The 20,443-nt window shown below is 40.3% G+C and overlaps 1 protein-coding gene across 1 annotated transcript; it reads left to right on the top strand.

Annotated features, from left to right (window-relative positions):
* Positions 1 to 843: 843 nt before the first annotated feature.
* Positions 844 to 18,457, top strand: LOC143275289 (FMR1-interacting protein NUFIP1-like). Its single transcript, XM_076579279.1, has 10 exons — positions 844 to 1,626; positions 3,078 to 3,197; positions 3,547 to 3,609; positions 4,111 to 4,193; positions 5,859 to 5,951; positions 6,739 to 7,027; positions 9,996 to 10,056; positions 10,305 to 10,463; positions 12,598 to 12,803; positions 14,395 to 18,457. The coding sequence occupies exons 1-10, from the start codon at positions 919 to 921 to the stop codon at positions 14,512 to 14,514; spliced, it is 1,902 nt and encodes a 633-aa protein (XP_076435394.1). The 5' UTR covers positions 844 to 918; the 3' UTR covers positions 14,515 to 18,457.
* Positions 18,458 to 20,443: the final 1,986 nt, after the last annotated feature.

Genomic DNA, 20,443 nt, shown 5'->3' on the forward strand with positions numbered 1-20,443 from the left:
TGCAAGTAATCAATCGTAGACGACTATACTGGTCTTGTGTTCCTGGTTTAATATCAATGCATTTCATATTGTCTCTATTTATTTGTGTATCGCAATATGCATGAATATTTTGTCTGTATCCGAGTCCTATCAAAATGTATCATTTTTTGTATTTGTTTTTATTGTATACTGGTCTTGTGTTCCTGGTTTAATATCAATGCATTTCATATTGTCTCTATTTATTTGTGTATCGCAATATGCATGAATATTTTGTCTGTATCCGAGTCCTATCAAAATGTATCATTTTTTGTCTTTGTTTTTATAAACATATATTATAATGTATTTTGTATCTGTTTTTATAAACATATATTATAATGTATTTTGTATCTGTAATAAATAATCGATATGGCTGTTGTTATTGTTAGAATAGTTCATTAAAGGCAGTCTGGAAAATTATATGGCAATTTTTTGCCAAAAATCTACATCTAATAGTTATTTCTAGCCTCGAGTCTGTTTCTCCTTTTTCCATTTCTGTCCTTTTCTTATGTTGATCGCCCTTCTTCGGCAATCTGAAAAAAAAGAAGCGGAAATATCAATCTGTCACTATTCTTATTCTTAAAGGAATCTTAATCCTTTGAAATTTCCCTTGTATTTCCCTTGGAAAGAAAAACAACATAAAAAACTGAACACGCACGCACGTGTGTACACACACACACACACACACACACACACACACACACACACACACACACACTTTTCGCTCATGAACGTTAGTTGTAGTTTGGAAAAGCAACTCATTTCTTTTGGTCAATTTCGGTATGTAGAAATACCTAGGGGACATCACTCTGTTGACATCTTGCGCAAAACACATGGCGCAGATTCGTGACTGATTTTAATGAAATACATTCCACGTTTTAGGCAGACTGACAGTTTAACACAATGGCAGATTTTAACAGAGGTAACCGCCACCGACAGGGAAAACATATGAATCAGAACAAAGGAGCATGGACTTCGAACTGTTCTTCAGGGCACGGCGGCGGCAACTGGAATCCCCGACCTCCGTTTACACAGCCCCCGCCGCCATCGATGATGTCTACACCTTTCCCACCACACCCTGGACCATCGCCCCCTTGGTCAGGAGGACCCCAAACCCCATTTTGTGAACCACCGCCAGGCTTTTCAGGTCCGCCTCCACGTGGCCCGCCGCCCCCATTTTCAGTTCCACCTCCCAATCACATGCCCCCTTTCTCAGGCCCACCACCTTCCTTCCAGACTAACACCCCGCATCCATGGAACTCGAACCATCCTCAAACCACAGGCCCGTGGTCAGGGCCAGGAGGCGGTCAGTGTGGTGGTGGTCAGCGTGCGGTCAACAACGTATGGTCAGACCCGAACCTCTTTGGCCCCGGCCAGAGGGCGTTCGATGGACCTCAGAACTTCAGTTACGGCGGTAACCCCCACCGTGGACGTGGTCAGCATGGTGGCCGAGGAGGTAGGGGCAGAGGTCGGGGGAGAGGTGGTCACCAGTTTCATCAAGAGCACAACACCAAGAACAGTGGTGGGAACTTTTGGGAAAGCGGCAACAATAGTCACAGTAACAACAGTGACATGATGAACAATAACCACAGTCAGAACAACTCTGGCAAGGTAAGAGTAAGTAAGAGTCACTAAGTTATATTAAAGTAAGTCTAAGGGGCCAAGACTGAAAGTTAACTGTTTAGTATTCATTAGCACTATTAAAACAATAAAAGACCACTTGAGAGTTTGTGCTGACATGACTAACAGAGGCATGTCACATGATCTGTGCTCTCAAAGTTGATTGGCTCTCCAAAATTGCGAGCAACGAACTATAGCCCCAGTGTAGGTGATCGAGAGGCAGAATGTGTGAAACAGCAGGCTTCTTTTTTGTTGCTGTTTTTTTACCTTCATATTTTGGTTTGCTTAAATTCTTATTGTGCATGTTCATGCTCATTTCTGGTAGCGCTGCTCAGGTACACACATTCTTCAGTAGGTCTGTTCTGTTAATTTGGATTAATTAGTGATGGGTTTGGAATGTTCTATGTCATCAGCTCTGTTTCCCCCTGGTGAATCTGCATTGTTTCTTAATTTTTAATTTGTAGAAATTAACATTTTTAAAATTTTTTATTGGTGCATGAATGATATTTTAGAAGTTCTTTAGTTGTGCATAGGTCTCCTCAGTTTACATGGATTAGTGAAGGGTTTGGAATGTTCCGTGTCATCAGCTCTGTTGTTTTTGTTTTTTTTTCTGGCAGATCTGTATTGTTTCTTAATGTTTATTTTGTATTAAATTTTTTTTTCACTTCAGTTTTAGTTTCTCAAGGAGGCGTCACTGTGTTCAGGCATATCCATGCAAATCCATATATGTATATACATGCCACACCACATCTACTAGGCAGATGCCTGACCAGCAGCAAAACCAATGCGCTTAGTGAAACCTTGAGTGCATGCATATATATATAATATACATATTTGTTTATATATATATATATATGTGTATATATATGTGTGTATATATATATATATATATATATATATATATATATATATATATGTGTGTGTGTGTGTGTGTGTGTGTGTGTGTGTGTAACTATCAGAGTGTATTTTTTCTAGAGTAATTTTGCCAGAAGATAACACTTGCGTTGCCATGGGTTCTTTTTCTATGCGCCAAGTGTGTGCTGCACAGGGGACCTCGGTTTATCACCTCGTCCAAATGACTAGACGCTCAGTTTGATTTTCCAGTCAAACTTTGGAGAAAGGGCGAGAGCGGGATTTGAACCCAGACCCTCAAGGACTCTGTGTATTGGCAGCTGTGCGTCTTACCCATTGTGCCATCCTTCCTCTACCAATGAACCAACACACACACACACACACACACACACACACACACACACACACACACAACACATGTGTAAGTATCGGAGTGGATTTCTTCTCCAGAATTTTGCCAGAGGATAACACTCTTGTTTCAGCTCTTTTTTTCCTCTGGTGGATCTGTATTGTGTGTTAATTTTCAGTTTGTATCAAACAATTTTTGTTCTTTTGTTCAAAACTTCCATGATGTATGAACGATGTTCCAGAAGAAACAGAGGGTGGACAAGCGAGATCTTCCGGAGAACAACAAGTTCCACTGCGAGGTCTGTGATCGCGGCTTTAAGACAGAAGAGAAATACGAGGAACACCTCAGTCAGCATGTAAAGGTATGTCTTTCAGTGGTGTGTGTGTGGGGGGTGGGGTGGGGGGAGGTTGAGTGTGTGTGGGTGTGTTTGTGTGAGTGTGTGTGTGTGTGTGTGTGTGTGTGTGTACAAGCCTGCATGCATGCATGCCTGTATGTGAAAAAAAAATCTTTCATAGCATTGATTTGTGGCTGAAAATTTAATTGTTAAAGAAAAACAACCACCACCAAAACAATACAAAATACCCGACATAATTTTTCATATTTCTTCCAGTCATTCGATGATTTTGTGCATGAAAATAACTGGGTTCCACTCCTGACTATAGGAAAGAAAAGCCAGATATGTGTCACAATGTTTCACACTTGTTTTTCAGTGTACAGTTGAAGGCTGCCGTTACATTGCTTCGCCCAAACTGGTCCAGCTCCACTACAACACTGTAAGTTTTACTTCCATGGTAATGTTAGACAGCCTGTGTATATGCTTATAAGTAGAAATATGCTATATTCATACATAACATGTGTTATACATAATTACTATGTTATTGCTAGAAAGGGAATGTTATTTTATTAAGTTGTAGGAACTAGGATGATTCAACAAGGATTTGCAGGTGTGCTAAGAAAAAAGCTCTGTCTAGTAAGTTACTTGGATAGGAATGATAATTTTGATCTATCTCTCTCTGTGTCTCTCTTTTTATCTCTTTATCTTTTTTCACTTTCGAAAATGGAGTATGGCTGCTTATGTGGTGAGGTAAAAGCGCTAATGCATGTAACAGCCCACGTGTACATGTGTGTCCTTATAACTGAAATATAAGTGAACATTGAAGTCACATCCCATGAACAAAGAAGTAGAAGAAGAAGTAGAAGAAGAAGAAGAAGAAGAAATTTATATTTTTTATACAGTGTAAGCGTTTGTTTGTCATGACTGTTGTTTGTTCCAGCAACACAGGACGGGGGTGGCCAAAAGAATCTGGTCCCTGGACAGCCCAGATGCCATTAGGAAATGGGTTGAAGAAAGGAAAAGGTAGGGAGGGTGCTGTGTCTTGTTGCTGTGTAGTGTCCTCAATTTTGGGTGTGTGACTGTGTGTGTGTGTGCATGGAGGGTGGTGGGGGTGGGGGGATAGATCCTACAGTAATAATGTATTTTAGCCAGTATGAAGAGCACAGGAACAGGAGTCATGATGGCTGCCGGAAAAAGAGGGCGCTAGTCAGGGGGGCAAAGGGGAGGTTACCTACTTCCGGGAGGTTATCGGCCGTAGCTCTTTCAAGTGTGGCCTTAAAACCCACCTCTTCCCAAAATAGCCTCCCTTGCCTGCCCTTCCTTGTCTTTAGTTTCTACAGTTTTAGAGTTATGCATGCATGTGAATGACTGGTGCAAAGTCGCTTTGATTTGTCTATGCACAAGATTCAGTGCTATATAAATACCATTATTATTATTATTATTATTATTATTATTAGCTACTTTAGTTTTCTCCGCATAGGCAGATAGTAGTTTGCACAGAACAGGAATGTCAGACACCTGCTGGAGTCTGCACTAGTGGGTCACGGTAAGTATGTTACTTAAACGTAATTTAGGTAGAAAATTTCCTTTCTTAACTTGAGGAAGGATGCAATGGCCGAGTGGTTAAAGCGTTGGACATTCAGTCTGAGGGTCCCAGGTTTGAATCGCAGTAACGACGCCTGGTGGGTAAAAGGTGTAGAATTTTTGCCGATCTCCCAGGTCCACAGATGTGCAGACCACCTAGTGCCTGAACCCTCTTCGTGTGTACAGCCACACAGAGGGTCAAATAGGCACGTTAAAGATCCTGTGACCCGTGTGTACAGCTCAGTGGATGGATGCTGCTTTTTTTAATAAAAGGTACAGTGAGGTTGGGACAAGGAAAGTAAAGTATTAAAGAGCAGTAAAGAGAAGTAACATCCATATAAAAAGTGACACACTTTCTGCTGCGCATACAACCAGTTAAGCTTGCACACAGGTAAATACAAGGTACAGTGAGGTAAGGACCAGGAGAGTAAAGCATTAAACAACAGTAACGAGAAGTAACATCCATATAACAAGAGAGGCAAGGCCTTCAAGACTCACTTGTGATAAATTAAGTCCCCTAGCATTAATTACAGAGTAATTTCCCTTTTTTAGTATCTGCGCCAACATGTTTGGAAAATAAATAAAAATTCCATGCTTAGCAAAAGAAGTTCCTGTTTGAACAAAAAATAATAATAATGACTCCTCTTGTTGTTGTGTCAGAATAAGAGGTCAGAGTGCCAAGTTTAAAGAATGGAAAAAATATAAATATAACAGTAAATGCAGTTTGCATATAATTAGGCTTCATTTTTTATTTTTTTGTGCCCATCCCAGAGGTGCAATATTGTTTTAAACAAGATGACTGGAAAGAACTGAATTTTTCCTATTGTTATGCCAAATTTGGTGTCAACTGACTAAGTATTTGCAGAGAAAATGTCAATGTTAAAGTTTACCACGGACACACAGACACACAGACACACGGACACACACACACACACAGACAACCGAACACCGGGTTAAAACATAGACTCGCTTTGTTTACACAAGTGAGTCAAAAAGCTACACACGTCTTCAAGTCAGTGCTAGGCATGCTACCAGTTTAGCTTGCACACAGGTAAATATAAGGTCCATGGTGTACTATTGTTTGATGCTGTTTCTGTTTTCCAGAAACTTCCCCACAAAGGAGAACATAGCTCGCAAGAACAAGGAGAGAGCTGAGAGGAGAGCGCGGGGCGAAGTGATCGAAAACAAGCGATTTGGGTCAGTGATGGTTGTGCTTTGTTGGCGGTGTTATTTTTAAATTTGGGTCAGTGGTTGTTGTGCTTTATCGGTGTTAAAGAAAAAAAAAGCGTCATTGGTTGTGCTTAAAAAAAATAAAAAAATGTGTCAATGGTTGTTGTACTTTGTTGGTGTTGGTTTTTAAATTTGGGTCAGTGGTTGTTGTGCTTTGTTGGTGTTGGTTTTTAAATTTGGGTCAGTGGTTGTTGTGCTTTGTTTTTTTATTTGGGTCAGTGGTTGTGCTTTGTTGGTGTTGTTTTTTTTAATTTGGGTCAGTGGTTGTTGTGCTTTGTTGGTGTTGTTTTTTTTAATTTGGGTCAGTGGTTGTTGTGCTTTGTTGGTGATGGTTTTTTTTTTTATAATTTAGGTCAGTAGTTGTGCTTTGGTGTTTAAAGAAAACAAAAATGGGTCAGTGTGTGTGTGTGTGTGTGTGTCACAAAGGACTTTTTTGCTCCCATTTTTATTTCACAGTAGAATTATGTCACACCTGCTTATCAGTGATACAAACATGCATGTATTCATGTGACACCTGCTTATCAGTGATACAAACATGCATGTATTCATGTGACACCTGCTTATCAGTGATACAAACATGCATGTATTCATGTGACACCTGCTTATCACTGATACAAACATGCATGTATTCATGTGACACCTGCTTATCACTGATACAAACATGCATGTATTCATGTGATTAAAAAAAAACACCCAAAAACACAACCTTTTGTGTGTGTTCCTTTCCTTATCATGTCAATTTTGGTTTATTCAGCAAGATGCGAGGTCAAGGCCGAGGCCGTAGGGGTCATCGGGGCAGAGGTCAGTACAGTGGAGGTCATCGCTGGACGCCATGGAATGATGAGACACTGGAGGATCTGGATCTAGAGATCCAGTCACAGATGGACGGCAACGCTTGCTCGGAGGGCGATCGCAAGACACAGAGCTCCTCATCAAAGACTGATGGGATGAACAAAAAGGGAGTGAATGGAAAGGGAGACAACTCACAAGAACAATCAGCGCCAGAACCGAAGGCTAAGAAACGGAAGCTGGACGATAAAGATGTGAGGAAAAAAAGTATTGTTTGTGAAACAAGGATCATTCTGTCTTTGAAGATGTGAGGAAAAAAGTATTGTTTGTGAAGAAAAAGCTCTATTCTTTTTTTTTTTTTTTTCTCTCTCTTTTTGCTGCCCCATCATCTGCACCGTTTCAGTGGCATTACTCCCACGCCGCTCATTTGGATTCCCCCAAACACGGCCACACCTGGGTTCGTCTGTCGCAGTTCCAGCTTCGGCAATCCACAGGGAACCATCAATGTTAGGTGGCCAGGACGCCACACACCAGAGGAGACCCTGCACTGCTGCTGAGTCACTTCGGTGGTGTTCAGTGGAAAAAGCTTTATTCTGTCTGATTTTTTGTGAGGAAAAAATATCGTTTGTGAAACAAGGATCATTTTGTCTTTGAAGATGTGAAGAAAATGTCTGGTTTGCGAAACAAGGTTGATGAGGTCTTTTAAGATTCAGAAGGAAGTGAAGAACATTTAAAGTCCTTAGAAAGGGTATGTTGTGTCAGCATTTTGAAGTTTATGAATTTTAAAAAAATGTGAATGGGAACATTTTGAAAGTTTGTGAATCTTTTTTATGTAAATGGGAACATTTTAAAAGTTTGTTAATTTTAGTTTGCAAAAAGGAGGATTTTTAAAGTTTGTGAACACTTTATGTAAAGCAGATGATTTTGAAAGTGAAGTTTTGATATGAAGACAAAAGCAGGTTTGGAAGAAAGAAAAAAAAAAAATCATCCTCTGTGATTTTTTAGCTGTAGTTCCCAGGGTCACATACTTTTAGTTTTTATTTAAAAAAAAAATAAAAATTTTAAGGGTTGTACAAAAAGAGTTCATTATCATTTTAATGTAATCAGTATTTCACCTACTTGGCTTTCCATTTTTGACTGATGTGCACAGTAATCAGGCTGAATCAGTCAGGCATTTGATTTCTGATCCAGTGATCGCAGTTTGTGGCCCCGTTTCGGCATGTTGTGCCTTTGGGAAAGGTACTTTATTCTGATTTTCTTCACTCTGTCCAGGTGTAAATGGGTACCTGACACGTTGGGAAAGGCACTTTACAATGATTTTCCTCACTCTGTCTAGGTGTAAATGGGTACCTGACTTCAGTTGGGAAAGGTACTTTATTCTGATTTTCTTCACTCTGTCCAGGTGTAAATGGGTACCTGACACGTTGGGAAAGGCACTTTACAATGATTTTCCTCACTCTGTCTAGGTGTAAATGGGTACCTGACTTCAGTTGGGAAAGGCACTTTACAATGATTTTCCTCACTCTGTCTAGGTGTAAATGGGTACCTGACTTCAGTTGGGAAAGGTACTTTACTATGATTTTCCTCGCTTTGTCCAGGTGTAAATGGGTACCTGACAAGTTGGGGAAGGCACTTTACTATGATTTTCCTCACTCTGTCCAGGTTTGAATGGGTACTTGACGGGCGCAATAGCCGAGTGGTTAAAGCGTTGGACCTTCAATCTGAGGGTCCCGGGTTCAAATCACGGTGAAGGCGCCCGGTGGGTAAAGGGTGGAGATTTTTACGATCTCCCAGGTCAACATATGTGCAGACCTGCCAGTGCCTGAACCCCCTTCGTGTGTATACGCAAGCAGAAGATCAAATACGCACGTTAAAGATCCTGTAATCCATGTCAGCGTTGGGTGGGTTATGGAAACAAGAACATACCCAGCATGCACACGCCCCGAAAGTGGAGTATGGCTGCCTACAGGGCGGGTTAAAAACGGTCATACACGTAAAAGCCCACTCGCGTATATATGAGTGAACGTGGGAGTTGCAGCCCACGAATGCAAAAGAAAAAAGAAAGAATGGGTACCTGACACGTTGGGGAAGGTTAAAGAAGTGTTGAAGGAGGAGGACTGAACTCCACCTTGCTTTGACCGAGCCCTAGACAGTGTGGATAAGAGTTCGCTGCTCGGGAGGGACGCTCACTCAGTCTGGCTCTGTGACTAAGCCATTATTGTCGTTAGTAGGGGGCTCAGTAGGTGGTGTCCTAAGTACGTTAAAACAGAACAGGCACCACTGAACACCACCGAAGTGACTCAGCAGCAGTGCAGGGTCTACTCTGGCGTGTGGCCTCCTGGCGACCTAACATCGATGGTTCTCTGTGGACTGCTGACGCTGGAACTGTGATGGACGAACCCGGGTGTGGCCGTGTATGGGGGAATCTAAATGAGCGGCGTGAGAGTAATGCCACTGAAACGGTACAGATGATGGGGCAGCAAAAAAAAAAAAAGAAAAAAAAAAGAGTTCACTGCTTCAGTGGCCATGAAAAGCCATGGCATCTTTGACATTGAAACCTTTTTAACAGTTATCAAGGAAATGCATTGCACAGACTTTAGCTTTGACATTGAAACCTTTTTAACAGTTATCAAGGAAATGCATTGCACAGACTTTAGCTTTGACATTGAAACCTTTTTAACAGTTATCAAGGAAATGCATTGCACGGACTTTAGCTTTGACATTGAAACCTTTTTAACAGTTATCAAGGAAATGCATTGCACGGACTTTAGCTTTGACATTGAAACCTTTTTAACAGTTATCAAGGAAATGCATTGCACGGACTTTAGCTTTGACATTGAAACCTTTTTAACAGTTATCAAGGAAATGCATTGCACGGACTTTAGCTTTGACATTGAAACCTTTTTAACAGTTATCAAGGAAATGCATTGCACGGACTTTAGCTTTGACATTGAAACCTTTTTAACAGTTATCAAGGAAATGCATTGCACGGACTTCAGTTTCTTTCCCCACTGGTCTGTTGTAGTCAGTGGTATTGGTTGAAATGGTGGGTTTTTTGTTTGTTTTTGTTTTGAAATTTAACGTTTTTGAAAGTTATCAAGGTTCAGTAAACATTGCACTGACCTTTGCTTTCCTCTCTGATCTTGTGAAGTCTGCGGTATCTGTTGAAATGGGTTTTGTTGTTGGTTTTTATTTTAATACTTTTTTTTTTTCTGTTTGCAGGATGATGTTGTGTCAGTACAAGGGGACTCCAGGGATCCATTGTCTCTGGTTGTTGATAGAGGTGGGATGATTGTGTGTGTTTGTTTTTGTGTGTGTGTGTGTGTGTGTGTGTGTGTGATTTTATGTGTGTGTGTGTGGGGGTGGGGGGTGGGGGTCTGCAAGGTATGTGCGTGTGTGAGTCTGCAAAGGGTGTATGTGTGTGTGTGTGTGAGAGAGAGAGTTTATGTGTGTATGTGTGTGTGTGTGCGTGCGTGCATGCGTGTGTGTTTCAGGGGTTGCTAAAGATTTGTTAAATATGAAACTTGACAGAGGGAGACAGCGACAGCACTGACAGCAGTGAGGACAGCAGCGATGACAGCAGCGAGGACCCCAGTCCTTCCAAACCCAGCGGAGAGGGTTTGGCTTCGCTCATGGCTTCTTACGACAACGATTCCTCCTCCTCCTCTCGGGAAGACGCCGTGTTGCCAGGTTGTTGGAAGTGTTGTGAACGAACGAATGAATGTTTTATATATATATATGTGTGTATATGTGTGTGTGTGTGTGTGTGTGTGTGTGTGTGTGTGTGCATTTATCTGTCGGTGTGTTTACTGCTTGGTATTATGATTGCGTGGATGATGATGGTTTAGTTCGTTGTTTGGTTAGGGTGACTGTGTTGTTCGTGTAGGATGGTTTTGGAGATGTTTACACGTGGTTGTGATTTTTGTGTGGAGTGTTTTTTTTCTGTTATGTTTTATTATTTGTGTGATGTGCCTTGGGCATTACTGTATTTTAATGAAAGACGCAGTAGGAATAATGATGATGATTATTATTATTATCATGATTGTATACAGGCCGTAGGCAATGGGGTACTGGGAAAGGGGGGGGGGGGGTGAGGGGGGGAGGGGCATGCTGACAAAAGTATTTCTTTGACATACAAGTAGATATTAACCCCTTCAGTGCCAGGGGAACCCCCCCCCCCCCCCCCACACCTCCCCCCAAAAAACCCAATCAAAAACAAAACGGTAGAATAGTGGTGTTTCAAGTCATAAATCAGTTTCCAGAGTGATGGGACAAAAACTGAGAAAATGTCCTCGAGTTTATACCGCCGTTCGTCAAACTTGTGAATTTTCAGTCTTCCAGAGTTATTTCCCTTCATTTTCCTTCTTATTATTTCCCTTTTTTTTTTTTAATGGTGTCATCAGTGACGTCACTATGTGTGTTGGTGATAAGTGCTGTGGCACTCAGGGAGTTAATAATCTTCTCATGCACCAGATGCCATGCCCTTCAACAGGCTTTGGAATCGTGTGAATCCCATTTAACTTGTATCCCCCAAGGTTGAAAAATGTATCTAACGTATTACTTAAATGAATTAGGATAGTGGTGATATTACCTGTCACATGTCAGGTGTATCGAGTATTGGTATACTTTGTGAATGAAATACCGCTTTTTTTTTTTGCTTTTTTTTTTTGTCTGCATTTTACCCAATGAAAAAGCATATTTAGCAACGGAGAGCATTCTGACATGTAACGCGTCCGCCCAGGCAGCGAGAGACTCTTAGTGCACGGGGAACAAGGAATAATACGATGCATTGCAAAACAATACATATTGCATTGTATTGTATTTCTTTTTTCACAACAGATTTCTCTTTGGTAAACACGGTTCGTAGGGTGCTTACATTTACACCAAGGTCCTTACAAGTCCTCACACCGGCAAAAAGGTCATCAAGGTCAACACAAATCAACAAATCACAACGTTAGTGCTAAACCCACCTCCCTTACCATACCTGAACTTCAAACTCTGACCTCTTCGATTTAGGGGATGGTGCTCATGCTTGGAATATTATTGTTGTTTTTGTGGAAGAGTGGTATCTGCATCCACCATTATGAGTACTTGTTCAAGTCGGCTCAAGTCATTCATAATACCAAGGAGCGTGCGTTTCAGGATCGTTGGCTGAAAGAGGAAGAATGTAGGCACTGGTTGATCAAAGGTTCAAAAGATAAGCATTAATTTTGAATGATATGCAGTTCGCAAATCACTCCATTTGTCTTTGATGGGCGAAGGTTCTTACAAAATGAGGAAATGGTCCTTAGAAGTCCTTACAAGGTCCTTGTGTGGAATAGCCTCAAGTCCCTGGAAACACTTCAGTAAACTATCATAATGTATTGGCCTTTGACCTGTTAAATGAATCAGGAACAGGACAGCTGTGCTCACTAGCAGTTAACTTCTTCTTCTTCTGCGTTCACTCGTATGCACACGAGTGGGCTTTTACGTGTATGACCGTTTTTACCCCGCCATGTAGGCAGCCATACTCCGTTTTCGGGGGTGTGCATGCTGGGTATGTTCTTGTTTCCATAACCCACCGAACGCCGACATGGATTACAGGATCTTTAACATGTGTATTTGATCTTCTGCTTGCACATTCACACGAAGGGGGTTCAGGCACTAGCAGGTCTGCACATATGTTGACCTGGGAGATCGTAAAAATCTCCACCCTTTACCCACCAGGCGCCGTCACCGTGATTCGAACCTGGGACCCTCAGATTGACAGTCCAACGTTTTAACCACTCGGCTATTGCGCCCGTCTACTAGCAGTTAACGTTTTCTTTTTTTTTTTTTGCAACAGATGAGTCAGCCTGTACTTCAGTGGCACCAGAGGCGTCCACTGACGGCGCCAAGCAGGAGGAGAGTGGGGAGTTGTCTGCCCTTCCGCCGACCACTGAAGTCGTCGTCAGTACGGACTTCAGACCCAAGGGAGAGGAGCCCGCCTGGATTCGGCACAACAAGCAGCGACGGGATCAGAAATACCGAAACAACGTTTTACTGGAAAGGGTTAGTGTTGTGGAAAAGTAGTGTTTTGGGATGGTCTGACAGGGTTTAAAACAATGTTTTACAGGAAAGGGTCAGTGTTATGGTAAAATAGTGTTTTGGGGTGGTCTTCTTGGAGGGGTTTAAAACGTTTTACAGGAAAGGGTCAGTGTTATGGTAAAGTAGTGTTTTGGGGTAGTCTGAAAGGGTATAAAACAATATTTTACAGGAAGGGGTTAGTGTTATGGTAATGTAGTGTTTTGGGGTGGTCTCCTTGGAGGGATTTAAAACGTTTTACTGGAAAGGGTTAGTGTTGTGGTAAAGTATTGTTTTGGGGTGGTCTTCTTGGAGGGATTTAAAACGTTTTACTGGAAAGGGTTAGTGTTGTGGTAAAGTAGTGTTTTGGGGTGGTCTGAAAGGGTTTAAAACGACGTTTTACTGGAAAGGGTCAGTGTAATGGAAAAGTAGTGTTTTGGGGTGGTCTGGAAGGGTCTAAAACAACGTTTTACTGGAAAGGGTCAGTGTTGTGGTAAAGTAGTGTTTTGGGGTGGTCTGAAAGGGTTTAAAACAACGTTTTACTGGAAAGGGTTAGTGTTGTGGTAAAGTAGTGTTTTGGGGTGGTCTGAAAGGGTTTAAAACAACGTTTTACTGGAAAGGGTCAGTGTAATGGAAAAGTAGTGTTTTGGGGTGGTCTGGAAGGGTCTAAAACAACGTTTTACTGGAAAGGGTCAGTGTTGTGGAAAAGTGTTTTGGGGTGGTCTGAAAGGGTTTAAAACGTTTTACTGGAAAGGGTCAGTGTTGTGGTAAAGTAGTGTTTTGGGGTGGTCTGAAAGGGTTTAAAACAATGTTTTACAGGAAAGGGTTAGTATTGTGGCAAAGTAGCGTTTTGGGGTGGTCTGAAAGGGTTTAAAACGTTTTACTGGAAAGGGTTAGTGTTGTGGAAAAGTGTTTTGGGGTGGTCTGAAAGGGTTTAAAACAACGTTTTACTGGAAAGGGTTAGTATTGTGGCAAAGTAGTGTTTTGGGGTGGTCTGAAAGGGTTTAAAACGTTTTACTGGAAAGGGTCAGTGTTGTGGTAAAGTAGCGTTTTGGGGTGGTCTGAAAGGGTTTAAAACGTTTTACTGGAAAGGGTTAGTGTTGTGGTGAAGTAGTGTTTTGGGGTGGTCTGAAAGGGTTTAAAACGACGTTTTACTGGAAAGGGTCAGTGTTGTGGTAATGTAGTGTTTTGGGGTGGTCTTCTTGAAAGGGTTTAAAATGACGTTTTACTGGAAAGGGTAAACATGGTAAAATAATATTTTGGGTTGATTTTGAAATTAAATTTTTTTTCTTTTCTTTACTTCTCAGCAGTTGTAAAGTTGTTGATTTACACCTTTCATCTGGTTTTGCCTTGCCGTTATGTGTGTACTTTATGTGTAGTTGTTTTGTGCAGCCTTGTTGCTTTTGTGACACTTTTAACTTTGATCACAAATTAAATTTTGATCATGTGTGGGTACTTTGTGATACAGTTCTTACCGGTCGGTAAGTTGTTTTGCACTTTTCATCTTGTTTTATTATTATGCTGATATGCATATATTGCCTGTGTAATTTTTTGTGTACTATCTGTGTGTGTGTTTCAGTTGCTGGCGAATGAAATCCGCCACGAGAGAAACGTTCTGCTCCAGTGTGTGCACTACATTGTGAAGAACAATTTTCTGGGTGTCGTGCGCCAGAAAAAAGACACAGATGTTGGGAAATGAGTATCAGTATCAGTATCAGTTTCAGTTTCAGTATCAGTAGCTCAAGGAGGCGTCACTGCGTTCGGTCAAATCCAGATACGCTACACCACATCTGCCAAGCAGATGCCTGACCAGCAGCATAACCCAATGTGCTTAGTCAGGCCTCGAAAAAAAAAAAAAAGGAAAAAAAGAAGAAGTAAATAAAATAAAACAAAAATAAAATAAATAAATAAAAAATAATAGATAAATGAGCCATGACTCACAGCTGTGAAGCAATCTCGGGCTGAAATACAGCAGTGATCTTGGCAGGGCCGAGCTTGCCTAGCATTAAGAATCACCCAGAGTCAACACTAGTTAGAGCAGAGTGGTGTCCCAGTGGTGACTCTTCGGCCAAGGAAGGAAGAGAACCTGAGGGCACTTGATCGAATCCCACACTCCCCACTATTTTTTCCCCCTCCACTGGACCTTGACTGGTGGTGGTCTGGACGTTAGTCATTGTGAAGAGATGATAAACTGAGGTCTTGTGTACAGCATGCACTTAGCTTATGCAAAAGAACCCACGGCAAAATTCCTGTAGAAGAAACCACTTTGATTGAAGAACAAATACACTTGCTGTGAGGAAACAAAGAAACAAGAGAGGCAAGGCCTTCAAGACTCACTTGTGATACACTTAAAAAAAACAAAAACAAATCTAATCGTTAAAATGTGTTCTGTATAATTTCAAAATGTAATGTTTAAGATGAGAAAGATCAGTTTAAAGCAAATTAAGTCCCCTAGCATTAATTACAGAGTAATTTCCCTTTTTTACTATCTGCACCAAAACGTTTGCAAAAAAAACACCAAAACTTCCAAGCTTAGCAAAAGAAGTTCCTGTTTGAACAAAAAATGATAATAACTGCTCTTGTTGTTGTGTCAGAATATCAGATCAAAGTGCCAAGTTTAGAGAATACAAAAAAATATAAATATAACAGTAAATGCAGTTTGCATATAATTAGGCTTCATTTTTTATTTTTTCGTGCCCATCAAGATGACTGGAAAGAACTGAATTTTTCCTATTTTTATGCCTAATTTGGTGTCAACTGACAAAGTATTTGCAGAGAAAATGTCAATGTTAAAGTTTACCACGGACACACAGACACGCACACACAGACAACCGAACACCGGGTTAAAACATAGACTCACCTTGTTTACACAAGTGAGTCAAAAAGGAATGTGCCGCACTGTAGTGGCACTCTCCAAAGGGGAGAGCATCCCAGATTTAACACAGAGAAATCTGTTGTGCCATAGAGTTGTACAAAATACAAAAATAATTCCACAGACTTTGGACAATTCTTAATGCTGCTAAGAACGCCCATGCAACGTAGACAAGGGGTGTAAGTGTAGATCTCTGTGTTCTGGCCTGAAAAAGTCTGCATAAAACTTTTGTTTGATCAGCTAAAAGTTGTGACGGGCGTGGTTTTCAGTGTTTAAGTTCAGTTCCATTATGTTGCTGTTTTAACCCCTAGGCTGCCTGCATGACGAGATAACTCGTCATGGAAAGCATGTATGCTTCGCTGCCACAATGACGAGATAACTCGTCATCGAAATATTCTGACTTTTCCCTGCTTTGCATTCAGTTCGTTGACAAAAATGCTGGTAGCTTTAGCTTGGGGAATCTTTCTAGATTCTATTCATAGCTAGAAACACCATCTGCGTCATAAGGCAGTCCTTTATTTGAACGTTTTGGTTGGGTTACTGGCCGCAGTCTTTGCCTGGCTCCTCTCCTCGCTCGCTCAACAAAACGTCGGACTGACTCCGTGCTCAAGACATGCGCTTGTGGCGAACTAAATCAACCATGATTACTTTCTTTAGCTGATGCTCAGAAAGAATTGGAGTATAAATTCGAAGGAGAAGACAGTGGTGAACATTTATAGGACGATTTGATAGAAAATAAAGGGAGCAATCAAGAGAGTGGCCAAGATGTGACTATCAGTGAGTGATGCCGGCTGTTCAACTCTAGCAGACGACAGGTCACCGAATTTTTAGCAGGACACCGTATGAGCTATTTTCTTGGCACTCAGCCAACGCGGTCTGATGAGAACTGGATGAAGTGACCGTGTGAGAGGGGTGAAGAGGAGGGGGGTGGAGACTGAGGGGGCGTGGCCTCACATCCATATTATCACTTGCAGAAGTCACAATGCATCTATTTCTTTTTCAGTTTTTTTATATTGTGGTTGTTCTAGTATGATTTTGTGTGTGCGGATGTCCATTTGTCCAGAAAATGATATTTTTGTGCAAATTACCTGACTAATGTTTGTAATGAACAAGTTGAAAATGTGACAAAAAACAAACCACTGATTTCAAAACAACAGCATGTCACTTAAAATATATAAAATGGGAAAACATCATGTGTTTTGTATTCTTTATTCATTTCCCTTTCAGAAAATGTATACTTTTATGGGTCTTTCTCCAATAACAAAGAGCACAGAATTTTTTGAAAATTTATACCTGTTTTTTGTGAAAAAACCCTGGCAAATAGATTTCACTTAAATCTTATTTTCCTGGCAGCGAAAAGGTTAAGACAGAGTGGTGTGTTTTTCATCTGTGCAGTTACAAGAGGAAAGAATAAAATATTGATGCATTTCAGTGATGGTGTTAAACTGCCGTTTCTTTTGAGTAATCTTATTGATGGAAATATTTTCTTTGTGAATAATTTGATGCTTAAAATGTTTGCAAGCAAGACCAGTTTTATAGTGTTTTTAGGTATTAACAATCTGATTAATCTTGTGCTTTAAAATCTGCAACCAAGCAAGCAAAGATTTACATGCTTTTTATTATTATTTCTTTTAATCTGCAATTTCCCTCTGCTTCTTTTTGCTTTTCTGGTTTGGGAAAACAGACCAAATTATCGTCATCCAGATTTAGGCCATAAGGTCTGATTGCTTGTACTCCTGCAGATCGTGAACGGACAGGAACTGGTTACATGTGCATCAGTTGTGGATACTTGGAAGATGTGGTTACATGTGCATCAAGTGTTTTGGATGCTTGGACCAAGATTTGGTTACATGCATGTGCATAAATTCTGGATAATGGAATAAGATGTGGTTACATGCATGTGCATAAATTGTTGTGGATAATGGTGTATAACATGTTGCGTATACTGCAATACAATGTGGTTTCATGTGCATCTGTTTGTGCACGAGTGTGTTTGTGTGTATGTGTGGAGGGAAGCCGCTATATACATATGTATGTTAAAATGTATGTATGCATTGTGTGTGTGTGTTTAGTTTCTTAGTCACATCTGGTGTGTGTATGTAAACAAAAGTGTTCAGTAAAGCATCAAGAGCAGATTTCTGGATAGTGTGCTATATGAATATCCATTATTGTTATTAATATTATTAGTAGTTATTGCTTATATTCGAATAATGTGTGGGCAGACTAACAGACTCACTGACAGACAGACAGACACACGGACAGACAGACTGACATTGAAGCATGCATCACAGGGATGTGATATGTTCTGCAAAGAAACTGTACATCTCCGAAATAAAGTGGACTCCATGCACCACAGGGATGTGATATGTTCTGCAAAGAAACTGTACATCTCAGAAATAAAGTGGACTACATGCACCACAGGGATGTGATATGTTCTGCAAAGAAACTGTACATTTCCGAAATAAAGTGGACTCCATGCACCACAGGGATGTGATATGTTCTGCAAAGAAACTGTACATCTCAGAAATAAAGTGGACTACATGCACCACAGGGATGTGATATGTTCTGCAAAGAAACTGTACATCTCAGAAATAAAGTGGACTCCATGCACCACAGGGATGTGATATGTTCTGCAAAGAAACTGTACATCTCAGAAATAAAGTGGACTGGGAGTGTGATCCCTCATTCCTTGGGTAATTGCTTATGGATAAAGAAAAAAACCCCAACTGCTTTGCTTCCTTTTATGAATTAAAACAAAATGAAAATACCACTGGAAGAGTTGCACTGTTGGACCTGTGTCTTTGTACTGTTGAACTTCAGTTTGAAATATCGCTTTGTGCTGTGTTGAAGAACTTCAGTTTGAAATATCGCTCTTTGTGCTGTGTTGAAGAACTTCAGTTTGAAATATCGCTCTTTTGTGCTGTGTTGAAGAACTTCAGTTTGAAATATCGCTCTTTGTGCTGTGCTGAAGAACTTCAGTTTGAAATATTACTCTTTTTGCTGTGGTGAAGAACTTCAGTTTGAAATATCGCTCTTTTTTGCTGTGTTGAAGAACTTCAGTTTGAAATATCGCTCTTTTTTGCTGTGGTGAAGATCTTCAGTTTGAAATATCACTCTTTTAGCTGTGGTGAAGAACTTCCAATGAAAGTTTGAACAGTTGAACTTACAGTGAAAGCTTGGATACAAATGATAGGCCTTTTCTGTTCTCTGCAGTAGACAGTCATTCGGTTTGCACACACACGTACATGCACGCACACACACACACAAATTATGTACACAAACACACATACAAATATATACATACAAACACATACATACACAAACACACATATATCTTTTTTACATACACAAACACATACACACAAATAGAATCCTGACGCCCCCACACACAAACACAAACATACACACATATACATACACACTCTTATACAAACACACACACATACATGGAACATCCAATTATTATTTCTTAAAAATGGTTATACTGTTTGGTTTAATTCCATCTGAAGCAAACTTAAAACATTCGGCTGAACCTGTCAAAATAAATTGCAACACACAGCTTCCGTTTATCCCATAGTGACAACATATTCCTACTTTTTAAAAAGTAAAACGACAAGGGAAAAAAAAAAAACAGTGATAAAAAGACACTGATAAAAACTGATATGACAAGATGAACAAAATGCGACAAATATTTGCCCAAAGCATTTTCTTATTGGTTGATCGTCTGATCTGACGATGACTGCTGGAATGTCAAAAAGTAAAGAAATAGAAGTTTCCAAAATATTCAGAGAACAAAAATATCCCCACCAGAGTATATAAAACAACAACCACACACACAGAGAAAAAAAACTTTTATGGCAACCTCAGTTGTAGCGAGTACAGTACCGAGTGTTATCATTAAAAAAACAACAACAAAAAACCCCCGAAAAAATGGAAGTTCCATACTGATATTTAGAACTTGCTATTGGTCAATACTTCATCCTCAGCATGGATGGCACACTCTCATGTCTTTTTATGAATGAAAACCAGTTTTGTAAGCAACATGAAAAGCTTACCGTCTTACAACACATCAACTTCACACAAATCAAATGATTGAAATTGATGTAGTATTACAAAGAAATATTTTGGAAAAAAACCCAACAAAAACAAAACCAAAAAAAAACCCAACCCCCCCCCAAAAAAAACACAAAACAAAAAACAAACAAAAAAACCAACAAACCACACCAACAAACAAACCAGTACAAAAATAAAAGCAAATGTATGAAGTTTAAAAAATGTCAGTAATTGCATACTGCAAGAAAAAAATTGTAAAAAAAAAATTGCACACAATCCTGTCCAAACTCGATACTGTACAATCAGTCAAACACGCAATACATTTCAGCGATAGAAAATCCAAGGATGTGTGTCAACCATTTCTAAATCTCTCACAGATATTAAGTATTGACATAAATATATTTTTCTCACATAAAGAATTAAACGCAACACAAAAAAAACAAGTGGAACATAATTTTTTCACAACTAGCACAGATCACAATGTTGTCACCCTAATGCTGATCTGACAAAACAAACAAACAAATCTCCCTCTTCTATTGCTGAACAGGAGTCATGATGGCTGCTGTCAGAAGAGGGCACTAGCCAGCAGGACGAAGGGGAGGTTACCTACTTCCGGGAGGTTATCGGCCGTAGTTGCTTTTGTTTTCTCCGCATAGGCAGATAGTAGTTTGCACAGGACAGGAATGTCAGACCCCTGCCGGAG

The sequence above is a fragment of the Babylonia areolata genome, chromosome 30, assembly GCF_041734735.1.
Source record: "Babylonia areolata isolate BAREFJ2019XMU chromosome 30, ASM4173473v1, whole genome shotgun sequence".
NCBI lineage: Eukaryota > Metazoa > Mollusca > Gastropoda > Neogastropoda > Buccinidae > Babylonia > Babylonia areolata.

What these genes read in the sequence shown, in the direction of transcription:
- LOC143275289 (XM_076579279.1), top strand. Translation starts at nt 919, where the DNA reads ATGGCAGATTTTAACAGAGGTAACCGCCACCGACAGGGAAAACATATG. An exon ending in TGGGTTGAAGAAAGGAAAAG is followed by an intron (nt 4,194 to 5,858) that starts GTAGGGAGGGTG and finishes TCTGTTTTCCAG; the next exon opens with AAACTTCCCCACAAAGGAGA. An exon ending in GTCTCTGGTTGTTGATAGAG is followed by an intron (nt 10,057 to 10,304) that starts GTGGGATGATTG and finishes GAAACTTGACAG; the next exon opens with AGGGAGACAGCGACAGCACT.